This window comes from Mauremys reevesii, linkage group 13 (assembly GCF_016161935.1).
Source record: "Mauremys reevesii isolate NIE-2019 linkage group 13, ASM1616193v1, whole genome shotgun sequence".
Taxonomy (NCBI): Eukaryota; Metazoa; Chordata; order Testudines; family Geoemydidae; genus Mauremys; species Mauremys reevesii.
In genome coordinates this window covers 6,688,129-6,704,524 of record NC_052635.1, presented here as the reverse complement: position 1 = coordinate 6,704,524, position 16,396 = coordinate 6,688,129, and the positions used below count along the sequence as shown (strand labels likewise).

At 53.5% G+C, this 16,396-nt stretch overlaps 1 protein-coding gene across 1 annotated transcript; it reads right to left on the bottom strand.

The window, feature by feature from the left end:
* Nucleotides 1-12,359, bottom strand: LOC120380385 (granzyme H-like). Its single transcript, XM_039498093.1, has 5 exons — nt 12,299-12,359; nt 2,408-2,555; nt 1,576-1,715; nt 1,122-1,390; nt 1-782 (listed from the first exon to the last, which is right to left on the bottom strand). The coding sequence occupies exons 1-5, from the start codon at nt 12,357-12,359 to the stop codon at nt 639-641; spliced, it is 762 nt and encodes a 253-aa protein (XP_039354027.1). The 3' UTR covers nt 1-638.
* Nucleotides 12,360-16,396: the final 4,037 nt, after the last annotated feature.

Genomic DNA, 16,396 nt, shown 5'->3' with positions numbered 1-16,396 from the left:
CGGAGCAGGGAACAAAATGCAACAGGCCGCGCGGCAGGGTGGGGCAGGGAAGGTGGGAAGGAGGCGATCAGCACCGGGGATCAGCGCCGGGCATTGAAATGCAGTCAGTTCAGTGCAGCCTTCTCTGCGTTCCGGTCTCACTGGCCTCACTGGCGCTGGGAACAGGTGTGTTTGGAAGGGGTGGTGGCCAGCCCGATGAACTAACCCATGGGATAGGTCCTGTGAGGCCAGGGCAGGCTGCACTTTTCACAGGCTTTAGCAGGTCAGGTACCAATGAAGATCCCCCAATAAATGGTCACTCGACCGGCTGACATGGCAGGGAGCTACAAACCGCTGGGTCTGCCCCAGGGTTTGGCTTGTGTCCATTACCCCCAGGAAAATAAACCAGCTGTTTCCCTAGAGAAGAAGCAGCCTAACTCCGGGTAGGAGCTGGTCTTGAACGTGGTTCCTAACTCCCCTAGTCCCACTGCCTTGATCTTCATGGGCTGGGCACTGCCCGAGTGGAGCGATGGTGGTGGGGGGATATTCTGGAGAGGGGGGGAGGGCTCAGATAATCTTCAAAGCAGGCCCTACATCTGGGCATCACCAAAGGACAGAAGTGACGCAGCTCCAGCCCCCGCAGCTATTCCTGGCTTGGCTCAGGGCTGCAGCCTCCTCATCGTCGCCCGTATCCAGGGGATGAAGGTGGAGACTCTCGTGTACACCCCAGGAGGGGTGGGAGGCCCCCAGGAGACGACGCCCTGGGCTGTTTTCCCACACACCAGGGGGCCTTCAGAATCGCCCTGTGAAATAAAACAAACCACAGATGGAGAACAGCTCAGGGAGTCATTTCCCCCTGATGCACAGCTCAGTGATACCCACCTATGTCCACCCACCTATGTCCACTCTGCTCGGCTCCCCTAAGGCCCAGCTGGTATCAGTCCCCACACCTCTACCCGCACCCCTGGAGCTGGTCTCTGCCTCCCCTGGGAGAAAACCAGATATTTTCCCATTCATTTGTACAGCACCAAACACAGTGGGGCCTGATCGCTGACCGCCACTCGTAGGCCTGATTGCAAAACCAACAGCCTCATTAATAATAACAATTTATCAAAGATGCTTGAAGCCAGGAGGAGATTTACCTTCCAAGAGTCTTTGCCCGTCTTTGGATCCCCCACACACATCATGGTGGAGGAGTTATAGCTGCGATAATACCCGTTAGGCTTCCTCGAACATGCAGCATCCGGCATCACCACCACGTTCACCTTCTGGAGCCTGGCCGAGGTTGATTCACTCTCTGTGCTAGTGCAGCCCCAGCCAGCAATGCTGCACATAGTCCCTGGCTTTACTCTCTTGCCGGCGCGGGGCAGAGCGATGGTACCCACCCATCTGATCAGCTTCGCTCTCTCTGCCAGCTGAGACACAAGAACGACGAAGATCAATGTGAGGGTCACACTCAAGGACACAGACACACACCCCAATAACCAGAAACATTCAGACCCATAACTGAGCGGTCACTGGGGATCGGGGGATGGGATAGGGGCGGTACAAGGAGTTGTCTGAGGTAACTGGGGGTGGGGTCATGGGATGGGGGTCTTAACTGCAGCAGCATGATGTCATTGTTCCAGATGGTCTCGTTGTACTGCCGGTGGGGGATCCGGTGGTGCACAGAAATTTTCTGTTGGCTCTGTTCCCATTCTCTAATGTTATGGGCTCCCAGCGTGACAGTGATCTCACTGTAAAAGCCAAGAGCAATACATGGGGCGTCAGGGGCAGGAGCGTACGTGAGGAGGGGGAGGGGCACATGTGGGTCCCACTCATGAACAGTGATAGGGGGAGGACAGGGCAGCCAGGATCTCAGGCCGAGATCTCAGACTCAGCTTTCGGCTTCAGGGCTGGGAAATAGCACAGGGGACTTTTCCCCTCTAGGAGGCTCTGGCTGCAGCACAAAGACCCTGCCCAGTGATTTTGGGGTCCCAGCCTGTGTCTCTACCAGCCCCTCGTGTTGTCCCTCTGAGCTTCTTCACGCCCTGCAGTCCTCCTGCCCCCTGGGTCTCAGCTCCTCCCCACCCCCGGCTAGATCCAGACCGGGGTCTATGCCAGCTCCTGCCAGCCCAGAGCCCTGCAGAGCCGTCCTGGAGCTCTGACTCCCTCCCTGCCCCGATCTGGGCAATGGGCCAGAACCCAGCCGGTGTCAGTGGCTGTAGTTCCACTGACTTACCCAGCGTTGGATCTGGGCCATGGTTTGCAGAGGCCCCTAGAGACACACTGACACCCCCTGACCAGCTCAGACCCCTGGGCTCTGCTCTCCCAGCCTGTCGCACTAACTGCTCCTTCCCTGCAACCTATGATGGCGCCAGAGCTCCCAGCTCCCCCATCGCCCGCTAACCCCGACCTGCCCCGACATCCCCAGCACAGAGGCGCTTACTCTCCATTGCAGTGAGCGGCCGTCAGCACGAAGTTCTTCGACACCAGGAGCCCTCCGCACATATGCATCTTCTCTTTGCATTGTATTTGCAGACAGGCCATGTAGGGTCTGGAATGGGGCTTGGCTTCCCAGCCCCCAATGATCTCACCTGGGGAGAGACCAGGTTCATAGAAAGAGCCACATCATCTCTCTGGGCCGGGCTGGGACCGAGCTCCCCATCCCTAAGGGGAGTCTCTACAACCTCCTCCCACCCCCGCTGATGCTCTCCCTGGGGGATCCCTGTGCCTGGAACTCTGCCCCCTGCTCAGCTCTCCCCCAGACTGGACACCCCATGGGGCCAGAGGGTCAATCTAAAGCTCTGACCTCGCTGTGTGGAGAATCGGTGCCAAACACACCAGGAGGGGGTCAGTAATCGCACTGCCTGGTGTTAACAGCTTTGGCGGGTGGGGGCAAAGTCCTGACACAAGCTGAATTATTCTTCACTTTGTACAGATAGGGAAACTGAGGCCCAGGGAGATTGTTTGTAAACCTGCCTAAGGGATTTCGGTGACCATCCTCAAACCATACAAACCCCTGTCCACACTGATCCTGGGCAGATCTGGGAACTGGTCCCAGATTTCTTGGGTCCCAGCACAGTGGCCCAGCCCCATGGCCCATCTTCCTATCTGGGACACAGATTGGCAGTGGGGTCCCAAAGAAGCCTGTGGAGGCTGGGCCACCCAACTCCTTGTGCTGTTGTGAAAGCCCCAGCCACACTCAGGAGAGGATACAGGGTTTGATACAGGTGCCTGGCCCCAGCAGAAGCAAGGGGGAGACCCCGAAAGCTGTCCACGGCTCCCCATATCGGGTGAGCGTCACGCTCCCCACAGGCCTTGATCCCCGCAACCCAAGTCACCAGCCTGAGACCCAGGGGGAAGGCGAAAGGCCACGGGAAGAGGGACGAAGAACAAGAGCTGCATTGTCAGAGACATCCAGCGATGGGCACAGAGCCTCTGCCTGAGCCCCCCTGGGGGTTATAAGGACCAGAGGTGGGGAGGGGAGGGCAGGGCCTGGCAACCACAGGGACGTGAACCCTGCTGCCCAGAAACTCCCACTGCAGATGGCCCAAGGGTGGAGACACCGACTGGAGAAGCCTCCAGCCACAGCTGTGCTCACATCAGCATGAGGGGGGGTTCCTCCCTGCTCTGGTGCCCACCCAGCCTGGCAGCGGATGTGGTTAACCCTGCTCCCCCCTACTACAGGTGTAAGAAACACCCCTGTGCTTCTCTGCACCTAGATACCCAGACCTATAGATTTTAAGGGCAGGAGGGACCATTGTGACCTTCCAACTTGATCCCCTGGTGGACACCCCAGAGCTAGAACCCACCCAGCAACTCCTGCCTCCAGGGCCGGCTCCTGCCTCCAGCGGAGCAAGCTGGTGCTTGGGGCGGCATATTCTATGGGGCGGCATTTCGCCCAATCCTAGGGCAGTACGGCTGGGTTTTGGGGTTTTTTTTTTGGTTTGCCGCTCTGGCCACCCTGTAGGGGGCGGCAGTGCGGAGGAGGGGCGCGCCCTGCAGCAGACTGGGCAGGTCAGCCCCTGCTCTTCCCTCTCCGCCGACTGGAGCGGCGCGGAGCCCTCCCAGCAGGCGGCGCAGAGGTCGGGACCGTGGGACAAGCGCCCCGCTGAAGCCCTGGCCGCCCCCCTGCTCTCTCTCTCCCCCGCTCCCTCCCCGCTAGACTGGGTGCGCACTCCGCTGCATGTCAGCAGCACAGGGAGTCCCCCTGCACCCTGGCTCTGGCTGCCCAGCAGGGCTTTTTGTTGTTGTTTTTTTCCTCCTGCTTTGCCGCTCCGGCTGTGGCGGGTTTTTTGTTTTTTTTCCCCCCTGATTTGCTGCTCCGGACATGCCCCAGGTTTTTTTGTTTTGTTTTGTTTTCTTTCCCTGCTTTGCCGCTCCGGCTATGCTGCAGGTCCCTCCTCATCGCTGCTCCGGCCATCCCGCAGGGTTTTTTGTTTGGTTGTTTTTTCCCCTCCTGCTTTGCCGCTCAAGCTGCACCACAAGTTTTTTTGTTTTGTTTTCTTTGCCGCTCCAGCCGCGCTGCAGGTGTCCCCTGCAACTTTGCTGCTCCGTCCACGCCACAGGTTTTTTTGTTTTGTTTTGTTTTTTTCCCCTCCTGCTTTGCCGCTCTGCGCCCCCCCCCCTTTTTTTTTTTTTTTTGCTTGGGGGAGCAAAAAAGCCAGAGCCGGCCCTGGGTCAGTTGTTCCCATGGCTCCATGTTTAATGTTTGCATATTAGTCTCAGCCAGATCTTTTCTGACTCCAGCTCCTGGCCACTGGGTCTTGTCATGCTTTGGCCAGAGGGGCTGAAGAGACCCTGCTCTCAAAACCCCCGCCCCTCTTCGCCTCCAAAACCCTCAGGAGATCACTCTCCTTGAAGCTCTCCAGCCAGCTTGGTCTTTTAGCACTTTTCAATTTGCCAAAGTCCTGCTAAAGGTGTGGACATTAGAGCTGGACAAAATCTCCATTCATGGTCCCACAAGGGACAAATCCAGAGGTGACCCCATCTCCTTGCTGCTACTGAATATCCCCTGGTTTATGCACCCAAGGATGGTATCTGCCTGCTTAGCTCCAGCATTCCACCGAAATCTCCTGTTTGGATGGGTTCCACCATGCTCCCTTTCAGAGCCCCTGCTCTCCAGGACACAGCTCCCATCCTGCCAGCATGAATAACATCCCTTCTCCCTCAATTTTTGACCTTGCATTGGGCTGGATTCATTGCGCCAAACTCACCAGGTGACCCAGGTAGCTCTGTAGTTTGGAGACGTCCTCCACCCCACCTATCCTTGTGTTCTCTGCAGACTTTGCCAGCAACAATTTACATGAACTTCCAGATCATTGATATAGATACTCAATAACCTCAGGCCCAGAACAGAGCCTGGAGGCCACCAGCAACACCCCAGTGGATGCTGATTCCCCATTGAGGATCATATTTTGAGGAGAATCAGTTAGCCCATTTTGGAGCCATGGTGAGTGTTTAGAGAGCTAATTTCTCAATATGAATGTTGTGTGGTAGCTGGGCAAACTCCCTATGGGAATCCACGTATATATCACAATAGCACGGTCACCTTAATGAACCAGACTTTTTAGGTTGCTCAGAAATGACAGAATGGTCATTGAGCATGGACTGTTCTCCATGAAGCCACGTTGACTGGCGTTAACTCTGTTTCCGTCCTTTAGTATCTGGCTATTGGTCGATCCAATCTCAGCCCTTCCATTGTTTGGCTCTGGATCACCCTATTGGAATTGCTATGTCTGATGAATGAGGTGTGCGATCGGCCCATCCACATATCAGTGTCACTGTCGAACAGAGGTGGGCAAACTACGGCCCAGGGGCCACATCTGGCCCTCCAGAAATTTTAATCTGGCCCTCGAACTGCCACCGAAGAGCGGGGTCTGGGGCTTGTCCCGCCCTGGTGCTCCAGTCGGGGAGTGGGATCAGGGTCTTGCCCCACTCTGCACAGCTCCTGGGAGCAGGGTCCTGACCCCACTCTGGTCCTACTCATAGGGGCTGCCAAGGGTCTCCACATACTGCCCTCACCCCAAGCGCCGCCCCTGCAGTTCCCGTTGGCCAGCAACCACAGCCAATAGGAGCTGCAGGGGCAATGCCTGCACACAGGGCAGTGCGCAGATTCACCTTGCTATGCCTCCGCATAGGAGCCGGAACAGGGACATGCCTCTGTTTCTGGGATCTGTTTGAGGTAAGCACCATCAGGAGCCTGCCCCCCGACCCCCTCCCATGCTCCAACCCCCTTGCCCCAGCCCTGATCCCCCTCCTGCCCTCCAAACCCCTCAGTCCCAGCCCGGAGCACCCTCCTGCACCCCTAACTCCTCATCCCCAGCCTCATCCCAGATCCCGCATCCCCAGCAGGAGCCCTCACGCCCACCTGCAGCCCAACCACCAATTTCATGAGCATTCATTGCCCACCATACAATTTCCATATCCAGATGGCCCTTGAGCCAAACACTTTGCCCACCCCTGATCAAAAACAATTCCAGAACCTCTCTGAATCCATTCAAAATCAATATACATGCATGAATACCCAACTAAGTCCATTTAAATTCACTTCAGTTGGTGCTGTGTTTCTAGATCTACCCATGCCCACATAGCCACCTGGAGATCCCTTCTAGATTGGTTCACATCCCTGTACATCCGTCATTTCTCCCTACCAGTGCTGGACCGACCTGCTGTCTGGACCCTGCTGGTAGCTACAGGTGCCTGGAACTGTGACAGCAGCACAGATATGTCCAAGAGGGGAAAGGCCCCACATAACATTCTGTACCCCTAGAACCAGCCAGTCCCCTGCCATGAGGCTGTATCATAGCTGGCACCCCCTACAGGGGAAAGACCCCAAGTCCATTCCCACTCCCCCAAACCAGCCTGTCCCCCATCCCAGGGCTGCTCTTACTCTCACCAATGCTGCCTAGGGAGGCAAAATCCCTTCCCTGTTTTTACAGCCCAGGTCGTGGCCAGTTTTGCCCCAGCAGTGCGTGGGGAGCTCACGGTCTTGCTTCTTCACTCTAAGCCCCCACCTAGATCCTTTGTGGAGCCCCAGTTCTCTGGGACACAGCCCCGGACCAGGGGAGGTGGCCGCGTCCCTGGGGCTGGGAGGGAGAACACGGCGTCGGCTGGATTCTCACCGCTGGGGTGTGACTGGGCCCAGCCCAGCAAGCGTCAGCCTGCTCCCTGCACCTGCCCTGGCTCTGTAAGCACTGACCGCTCTGCCCGGCGCTGTGACACCCGCAGGTCTGATGGCAGCTGGAGCTGGGACCCTTGGGTGACTCTGGTTCCTGGTGTCCAACCTGAGCCATGGAGCACGTCCAGGCTCTCAGATGACCAGAGCTTTGTTGTGCTGGGTGCTGTACAGTGTTTATTAGGTGTATTATGGAAGTGCCTAGAAGACCCAGTCATGGCAAAGGATCCCATTGCCGCTGCACATGACTCATTAGGTGTATCACAGTAGCACCTAGGTGGACTCCCAGCTATGGCCCAGGACCCCACCGTGCCAGGTGCTGTACAAACACAAAACACAGCGATGGCCCCTGTCCCCAGTTGCTCACAGTCTAGGTATCGGACAAGAGAAAACAAGTAACTACAGACAGGCTGACGGGGAAGAACCAGGGGAACAATGAGGTGACACTAACAGGCATCGGCAGACGGTGCCGTGTTCCAGTCTGAGATGTCTCTTCCCAGAGCATCAAAGTTGTGTCTGGTCCATGGATCCCTGCTGCACTGGGCTTGGTTTGACATGTATTTTCTTTACAGGGGAGCTGGTGCAAACAGTAATGGAATTTGCCCCCTGCCTGAATAGCCCATGATTAGAGTCAGTTGGGTGGTGAGGGATGCGGGGAAACACACAGAGACTCTTTGGGATCAGGCCTTGACATCTGGGCTGAGATGCCTGATGGAGGGCCTGGCCTGCCTGCTGTTTGTGACCCCTCTGTCCCCAGACAGGTGCAGAGTGGAAGAGGAATGACGTACAAAGGAACTAAGAATACCCTGGTACCGAGTTCTCCTCAGGTGGCCTAAAGTGCACTCCTGTTAGCTGGGAGCTGGCCTAGGTGTCAGGGGTGGGATACCAGAGTCAGGCGAGCTGACAACACACACAGTGATTTGCTTTTACACTTGTGATTTTCCTTGTCTTTCTAGCAGATCCAGCATGAATTACTCAAACCCAGGGGGTGAATTCCCCACGGGGCCCAAACCCTGGTTACACCTGCTATGTACAAGTTAGCTGGGAGTCCGAGGCCCCTTCCCAGGAAGGCACACTGTTTTGAAACTTCGTTTTTATTCATTGCTGGCTAAGGAGTCATGAGCAAAATACACCAGGCCGCGCAGCAGGGCAGAGCAGGTCAGGGCAGGGCAGGGAAAGTTAAAAGGAGGCGCTCAGAGCTGTCATTTCAGCTGAAATCAGTTCAGTGCATAATTTCCTAATTTCCCTTCCCATGAACAAACTCCCGCTGTCCTTGTGGGCGCTGGGAACAGGGGTCTTTGGAACAGGTGGTGGCTACCCCAGGGGAAATAACGTGGAAAAGGCCCAGTTAGGACAGGGCAGGCTGCAGTTTTAACAGGAGTTAGCAGGTCAGGTAAGGACGAGGATCTCCCATAAATGGTCACTCGATCGGCTGACATGGGGGAGAGCTACAAACTGCCAGGTCTGCCCCAGGGTTTGGCTTGTGTCCGTTACCCCGGGGGAAATAAACCAGCTGTTTCCCTAGCGAAGACGCAGCCTAAGGGCCTGGGTTGGGATTGCCGGGGAGCTGATGCAGTTGGAATTGAACATGGATCCTAACTCTCCCTGGCTCGCTGCCTTGCTGCTCCTGGGTTGGGCACTGCCTGAGAGCAGCGATGTCTGGAGTGGGGGAAATCAGCCTGGTTTGCTCAGGCAGTGATCTCAGATTCCTTCATTTCCCTCGACCCCTGGGTCTCAGCTCCCCTCAGCCAGGTGACCCCTCCCAGCTGGATCCAGACAGGGGCCCATGCCAGCTCCCCCAGCTCAGAGCCCTGCAGAGCTGTCCTGGGGCTCTGAGCCCCTCCATTCGCCATGTCGGCAATGGGCCAGACCCCAGCTGGTGTCACTGGCCCTAACCCCATTGGGATCAATGGGCCAGACCCCAGCTGGTGTCAATGGCCGTAGCTCCACTGATTTCCCCAGCGTTGGATCTGGACCATGGTTTGCAGAGGCCCCTAGGGACGCGCTGACGCCCCCTCAGCAGATCATATCCCTGGGCTCTGCTCTCCCAGCTTGTCCTGCTAGCTGCTCCTTCTCTGCAACCTATGAAGGCGCCAGAGCTCCCGGCTCCCCCATCACCTGCTAACCCCGACCTGCCCCGACATCCCCAGCACAGAGGCGCTTACTCTCCATTGCAGTGAGCAGCCGTCAGCACGAAGTTCTCCGACACCAGGAACCCTGCACGTTGTATACCCAGATAGGCCGTGCAGGGTCTGGAGTGGGGCTGGGCTTTCTGTTGCCCAGTGATCTCACCTGGGGGCAGGGCCGGCCCCAGGCACCAGCGGAGGAAGCCCTGCCTGGGGCGGCACATGCTAAGGGGCGGCATTCCCTGCATTCTTGGGGCAGCACAGTAAGGGCTTTGCTTTTTTAAAATTTATTTATTTATTTATTTTTGCTTCTGCAGTTCGCGCAGCAATCCAGCGGCTTTTTTCTTTTTTGCTTGTAGTGGCAAAAAATGGTAGAGCCGGCCCTGCCTGTGGGGAAACCAGGTTCATACAAAGAGCCCCATCATCTCCCCGGCCCAGGCTGGGACCGAGCTCTCCATCCCAAAGGGGAGTCCCCACAGTCTCAACCCACCCCTGTGATTCTCTCCCTGGGGGAGCCCTGTGCCTGGAACCCTGCCCCCTCCTCAGCTCTGCCCCAGACTGGACACCCCACGGGGCCGACAGGTAAATCTAAAGCTCTGACATCACTGGGTGGAGAATCAGTGCCAAATGCACCAGGAGTGGGTCAGTAATCGCACTGCCGGGAGTTAACAGTGTTGGGGGTCAGTCTCACCCAGAACGCCACTGACACGTCCCCTGCTGATGTTTAACCTTCTCCCACGACCCCCAGTGACAAGCCAGGGCTGCTCCAAAGCTGCCCCTCCAAGCTGTTTTTGAACAGAAAATCGAATTTTCTAGACAATGAAAAGTTTCCCAGAAGGCGTCTCCTCGCCTCAAACATTTTGGCATTTTTCTTGGAAAACTGATTATTTCCCCCCAGTTTTTGGCACTTTTCAGCTGAAAATTTGTAACTTTTTAGTCACTAAAACAATTTTAATTTTGGTCACACTACAGACTAAGATGGAGTGGCGAGGTATGCAAGGGGAACGTGCTGCCCCCCATCTGTTTAACCCTGCTGCCTTCGCTCTCCTTCAGCCATTACTGCTTTCGTTTCTGCAAACGTTACCCAAATTGCCAGGCTCTGTGGTAACGTTATGCACACCTGGGCAGCAAATTTGAACTAAACACTGATCCCCTAAAAAAGCATTGGGAGGAGAAACTAGGCCAATTATTTTCTGCTAACCAAATAGAAACAAATCATAGCCAGTGCTCTGAACCGCTCCTTGGAGCTACATTTAAGATTAATTCCACAGGAATCGTATGGAGGAGGCATTGGACCCCTCTTCAATGTTCAATGCAGGTGCGGCTTAGTCAGCTGTGACTCAGCAGGTGCTGACTTAACCCATATGCTCATAAATCGGTGGGCTTTGGGCGGAACTGAAGGGGACAGTGGGTTTTTTTCTCTCCTATCAAATAATATTAAACATGTACCACCAAAATGGAAATCCCAAAAGCAACCAGCAATGGAAGATCAGAGCGTAGACATCCCAAGCTTGGCTACCATGGAAAGAGCTATTGACTGTTACAGAACTTCCCAAGCACAGTTGTTAGAGGTATGAGATGCTCTCCTGGAAGTATCTGATCATCCTGTCCAATGCATGGGCCCACCTCATCCCCCCGCTTCCCTACCCACTTCCACTCCCTGTATCTATCCCTCTCATTTGAATTTTGCTTCTAGCCTTTATCTTACTTTAATAATTTTTCTTTTAACTAGCTGGATTTTTATAATGCATATTTTGTTTGTAAATTGTGGACTACATAAGGGATTGATATTCTGACCATTCATACTACAGATAACAAAATGTTTCAAGCCTAGCTAAGGTGAGGTAGCAAGTACTTAATATCTTATGAGGTGTTTATGCATTATGAGAAGTTTATGTATATTTTTCTGCTTGTTTTCTCACTCTCTATGTATCTTTTAAAAATTAATAAAAATTTACTAGAAAAACAAATTACTGGGCGGGGGGTTCAACAAAAAGTCAAAATTTCCCAGGGAAAAACTTTTCCGACCAACTCTGAAACGTCTCCGCCCAGGTGGATGTAGTCAAAGCTAGACAATCGGAGTAAAGACATCAGGGTGGAGGGGACAGAACGGGGGAAAGAGCTGGTGAAGCTGAAGGACAATGTAGGTAGAAGAACAAAAGGGGATAAAAGGGGGCAGAGATAGATGGAGGTGGAAGTGAGAAGGTCTCTAACCATCAGAGGGACGTAGGAATTAGGAATTGCCAGACTGCATGGTTTGTTTTTAACCCTGTGCCAATGCACATCTTGAGGCACTTGTATGGGTTGCAGGCTGGCTCTCTGTGGTTAACTGGCCCCTGGGAAGCTTCCGACGTTTTTGCCAGGTTTAAATCAATATCAGGGCAGCCACAGGCAGAGCTGAACCAGTTGAACTACAGATGTAGTTTAAAATCAGGTTAATTGAAGCAACACAAGTCTGTGTGCAGCTCACACCTGAATGTTTTAACACACGACTCATAGATACTAGTTTGGGGTCCATATGAACGAGGCTGTTTTGACAGTGTGTCACTATTGTTCGCATATGGTGCCACCAACCCAGATGATAGCCCCTTTGTGCCGGGTGCTGCACAGACCCTCCGGGAAAGTCAGTCCCTTCCCTAAAGGGCTTCAATTTAAAATGACATCACACACAAAGGAAGAAAGAGCTAGAACCCAGGAGTCCTGACTGCCTCACCCCGACCTCCACTCTAATCACTAGACCCTACTCCCAAGTGGGGAGTAGAACCCAGGAGTCTTGGCTCCTAGCACCTACTAAAGATACCTGTGTCTCTCTCCTGCTCTCAAGCTCTCTGTGTATCTCTTGGGGGCTTTATCTCAGCACTAGCTCCACCACCTGACTCCTTCATCCCCACCTCCAAACTCTTCCCTAACCAGGTCCTGGGAGCCAGCAATCACCCTAGGAGATGCATCTTACTCTGGGGAGGTTCCTGAATTTGCAAACAGCCAAGAGAGTTCCTGGCTCCACTCCCCAGGATCCTTGACCTCCAACACTCACCAGCCCCAGCCCCAGGGGGCAGGAGAAAAGCCACGGGCAGCAGGATCAGGATCAGCATCATTACCGTCTGGAAAAATGACAGTGCTCGTGCCTCAGCCCTGGGGGATTTATAGAGTCAGCAGGAAACCACAGATCACACACTCTCTCCCCTCGTGAGGAGCTAGGACCACGCAGGCGCCCTCAGAAACCTCAGCATTACTCCACTGGCACATGGGGGCACGAGGGAGGGAGCTGGTGGCTGCAGAACAACCTCTCTCTGAAGGAAGGAGCTCAGGAGAAAATCCCTCTGGGACGAGGCATCTCTCACCCCATCCCAGAACATCTGGGAGCAGGGGCTCCTGGAGTCTGCCTGGAGCCCAGCACATCTGCAACCAGGCTTATCTGGAGCTCACCCATCTCCTCTGCTCCAGCAGCTCATCTTTGTGGGGAGTGTGGCTGATGCTGAGTCACGGCTGGCTTGGCTCAGCTCCCCGCTTCCTGTCCAGTGTGCATCCCAGAGCAATAAGAAGGGGATGGAGTCCCTCCTGTGACTTCCTGTAGAGCAGCCACAGAGCCCATAGCAGCAATTCTTCCAGAGGCTGGGGACCATGTAGACCACCCAGTGGTGGACGTGGGGGAGCACTGATACCATGGTGATGGGCGATGGGGAAGGCCCTAAACAGAGGGTGCTGGAGCCGTGTTCCTCTAGGCCTGCCCCATGGGTGGCATAGTTCAGTAAAGAGCAAACGTCCTCACACAACAGGGGTGACCACTTGAAAATGTGACCCTGGCTGTCCAGGCGTTTGAACATGCTATAATTCTGGGCCCCAGAAAGTGGCTTAAAATTGCACGGAGGACCCAGCCCCATTTCTCCATCAAGCTCCGAACTCTCCTGAATTACCTTGGTGTGTTTCATGAAGCCCCAGCATCAGGAGTCATGGGATCACCTGCAAATTTTGGCTTCTCTTGTGGTAAATTGGATGTTTTGAGCCCACGAAGTTGTGGAGAAGAGCTTGAAGACATGACCCCTAAATGCATAAAGCCCCCTGGTCTTCTCCTCATCTGTCCCACTCCCTCAGGGTGCCCTAATATGACTGAGACAGCAGCCACAGAGCATGAGAACCCCTTGTTCATTCCCAGATGACATATTCCCATCCCCCAGGAGCGGCATCTTCATGGCCTGTCTGAGGAGGGGGCAGCCCTTCTGCCTGGGCCCAGAGGGGTTACAGCCCCAGCTGGGTGGGGACAGGAAACCTCAGCATCAGGTTCCCAGTGCGTAGGTGGGTTCTAGGCTGTCTTGGTCCATGTACACCCAGCCACATGGCAGGGAGAAGGGACGGGCCCCCAACATCTGCAGACACTCAGCACCTTGGGCTCTGCACAGCTGGGGCTGTGTCCAGTCTGGTCCGTCCTATGGGATCAATTGATTCAGCCTCTGAAACTGGCTGCAGTGGGGCGGGGGGTTGTGGTGTTGACGAACCGCCAGTGTCCAGCGCCTGGATGGTAAAACCCTCCCATCTGTAGCAGGCTGTCATCCCTGAGGCCTGACTGACAAGCTGAACATCTGAGCAGGGACATCTCCCCGTCCCCCTGGCAGAGAAAGGTGCATTCTCCCATACGGCCATGTCACAAACGGAAACAGTTCTCAGAGTCAGACATTGGGGAGCACAAACTGAGCTCTCTGAGGGCCTGAGTCCTGGACGGGGATGGCGGGTCTGCAGGTCGGGATTGAGGGTCACCGGCAGAGATGACCCAGGCCTGCCCATAGTGGGGGAGCAGAATGAGGGCAGCCCCTTTCAGCAGTGCTATCCAGCATGCTCAGTCCATATTAGCATGGTCAGTATAAGCTAAGTAGCAATCGGGGGCCATGTGTAGTCACATACCGCCAATCCCCTGCTGCACCACCTCTGGCCTGCACCAGAAAGACTATTAAATGTCTATATCTTTCTCTGCACATTTGTTATTTCTCCACTCCCCACGGGCTAAATAATTTCTTTCTTCTCCTGGTTCTTAGAAAACTTTCAAGACCAGCTTTCTCAGTGTAATGCTTCATATCTCCCTGGCCCCTGGCTAGCTGGTCTCCAGATAATGGGCAACAGAGGGGAACAAAGCTTAGGGGATTTCATCTCAGAAGCCATTTCATAGAGTAGAATGATAGAAATATCATCCTGGAAGGGACATCGAGAGGTCACCTGGTCCATCCTCCTCTTGTGAGGCAAGACCATGTCAACTTAGACCATCTCTGACAGGTTTGTGTCTAATCTGGCCTTAAAAACCTTCAGTGACAGGGTTTCCACATCCTCCCTTGGGATCCTGTTCCAGAGATTAACTCCATTTAGGGTTAGAAAGTTTTTTCCAATGACTAACCACAATCTTCCTTGCGGCAGATGAAGCCCATTACTTGTTTTCCTACCGTCAGGGGACAATTGACTCCCATACTTTTTAGAACAGCCCTTAACATATTGGAAGACTGTTCTCAGGTTCCCACTTAGCCCCCTCTTCTCTAGACTAAACATACCCAGTTTTTTTTCACCTTTCCTCCTAGATCAGGTTTTCTAAACCTTTAACTATTTTTGTGGCTGTCCTCAGGAAACTCTCCAGTTTTTCTACATCTCTCCTAAAGTGTTGCACCCAGAACTGGACACAGTAGAATCATAGAATCACAGAATATCAGGGTTGGAAGAGACCTCAGGAGGTATCTAGTCCAACCCCCTGCTCAAAGAAGGATCAACACCAACTAAATAATCCCAGCCAGGGTTTTGACAAGCCAGGCCTTAAAAACCTCTAAGGAAGGAGATTCCACCTCTCACCTGTCCCTTGCTAGGTCCTTGCGAGGTGAAACTCATTTTGGGCCCTAGCCTTTCCGATTTTGGTCCTACATGCTAGTCCTAGTCTTTTGGACTCCCCCTTAGTAATTTTTTCAATTTTCCCCTTTATGGATTTTCACGACATTAAAGAGTTTCTGTTGGAGCCATATTGGTCTCTTACTATTCTTCCTGTCTTTGCTTTCAATAGGGATAGTTTGTAGTTGTGTCTTTAATATTGCCCCTTTCAGAAACTGCCAGGTCTCCTGAATTACTTTAGCCCTGAGATTTTCTTCACATGGGACCTCACCTATACTTTTCTCATCTGGTTAGTCTGGTTTTTTAAGTCCATTGTTCTGATTCTGCTGCTCTCATTCCTTTCATTAGGATCAGGAATTCTATCATTTGAGGGTTGCTTTAGCCTAAATTGCCTTTCACCTTCAGATTCACAACCAATTCCTCCCTGCTTGCCAGATTCAAGTCTAAAATGCCCCCCTCCTCCGTTTTTCTTCCACTTTCTGAAACAAAATGTTGTCCCCAAGACATTCCAGGCACTTATGGGAAATCTTCTGTCTTGTTCTATTACTCTTCCAGCAGATGTCTGGGTAAAGTCCCCTTCCCTCCCTGCCATCTGCCCTCTTTACTTGTTAATTTCACTGGCTGGCTCGTATCCTCTGGAATCAGCACAGAGTTTTATGGAATCCCGTCCCTGTGAGTGTTTCCTTCTCTCCCGGATCCCTGTCACCCAGCGCAGGGGAGCCCCAGTCACTGAGCTCCCCAGGGCAGGGGAGCCCCAGTCACTGGCAGTCTGAGCTGTCTGTCCAACCAGGGCAGTTAGTTAAACAAATCACTAGGATCCAGCCACTCTCAATGCATTTCCTTCTGCTGTCAGTGGTGATGGGAAATGCGAGATGGGACCTTTCCTCTCTGGAGGGCACCAGCTCTAATCCCGTCCCAGGTCTGGACTGCGTGAACTGGTCTGTAGATGATGTGAATTATAAAATTAAAGAAATTTGTGGTAATATTTTAGTGATAATTTGTGTATGAATCGTTTTTTAAATACCATCATTACATTGGGATATGAGCTGCAGTGACTCAGTTTAACCCAGGAACATTTAGGTTTCGTAGCAGCGTTGGTGGACAATGTGACAGAGGCGGCGGAACCAGATAGAGTGTTAGATGAAATCATCAAACTGACAGATACACATTAGATAAAAGTTAGAGTGTGATCTGGGAACATAACAGGGCATATTGTACAAATAAAATGAAGATGCTTGTTGTAAATAAAATGTCCATTTAAAATCTCGGTGTGACG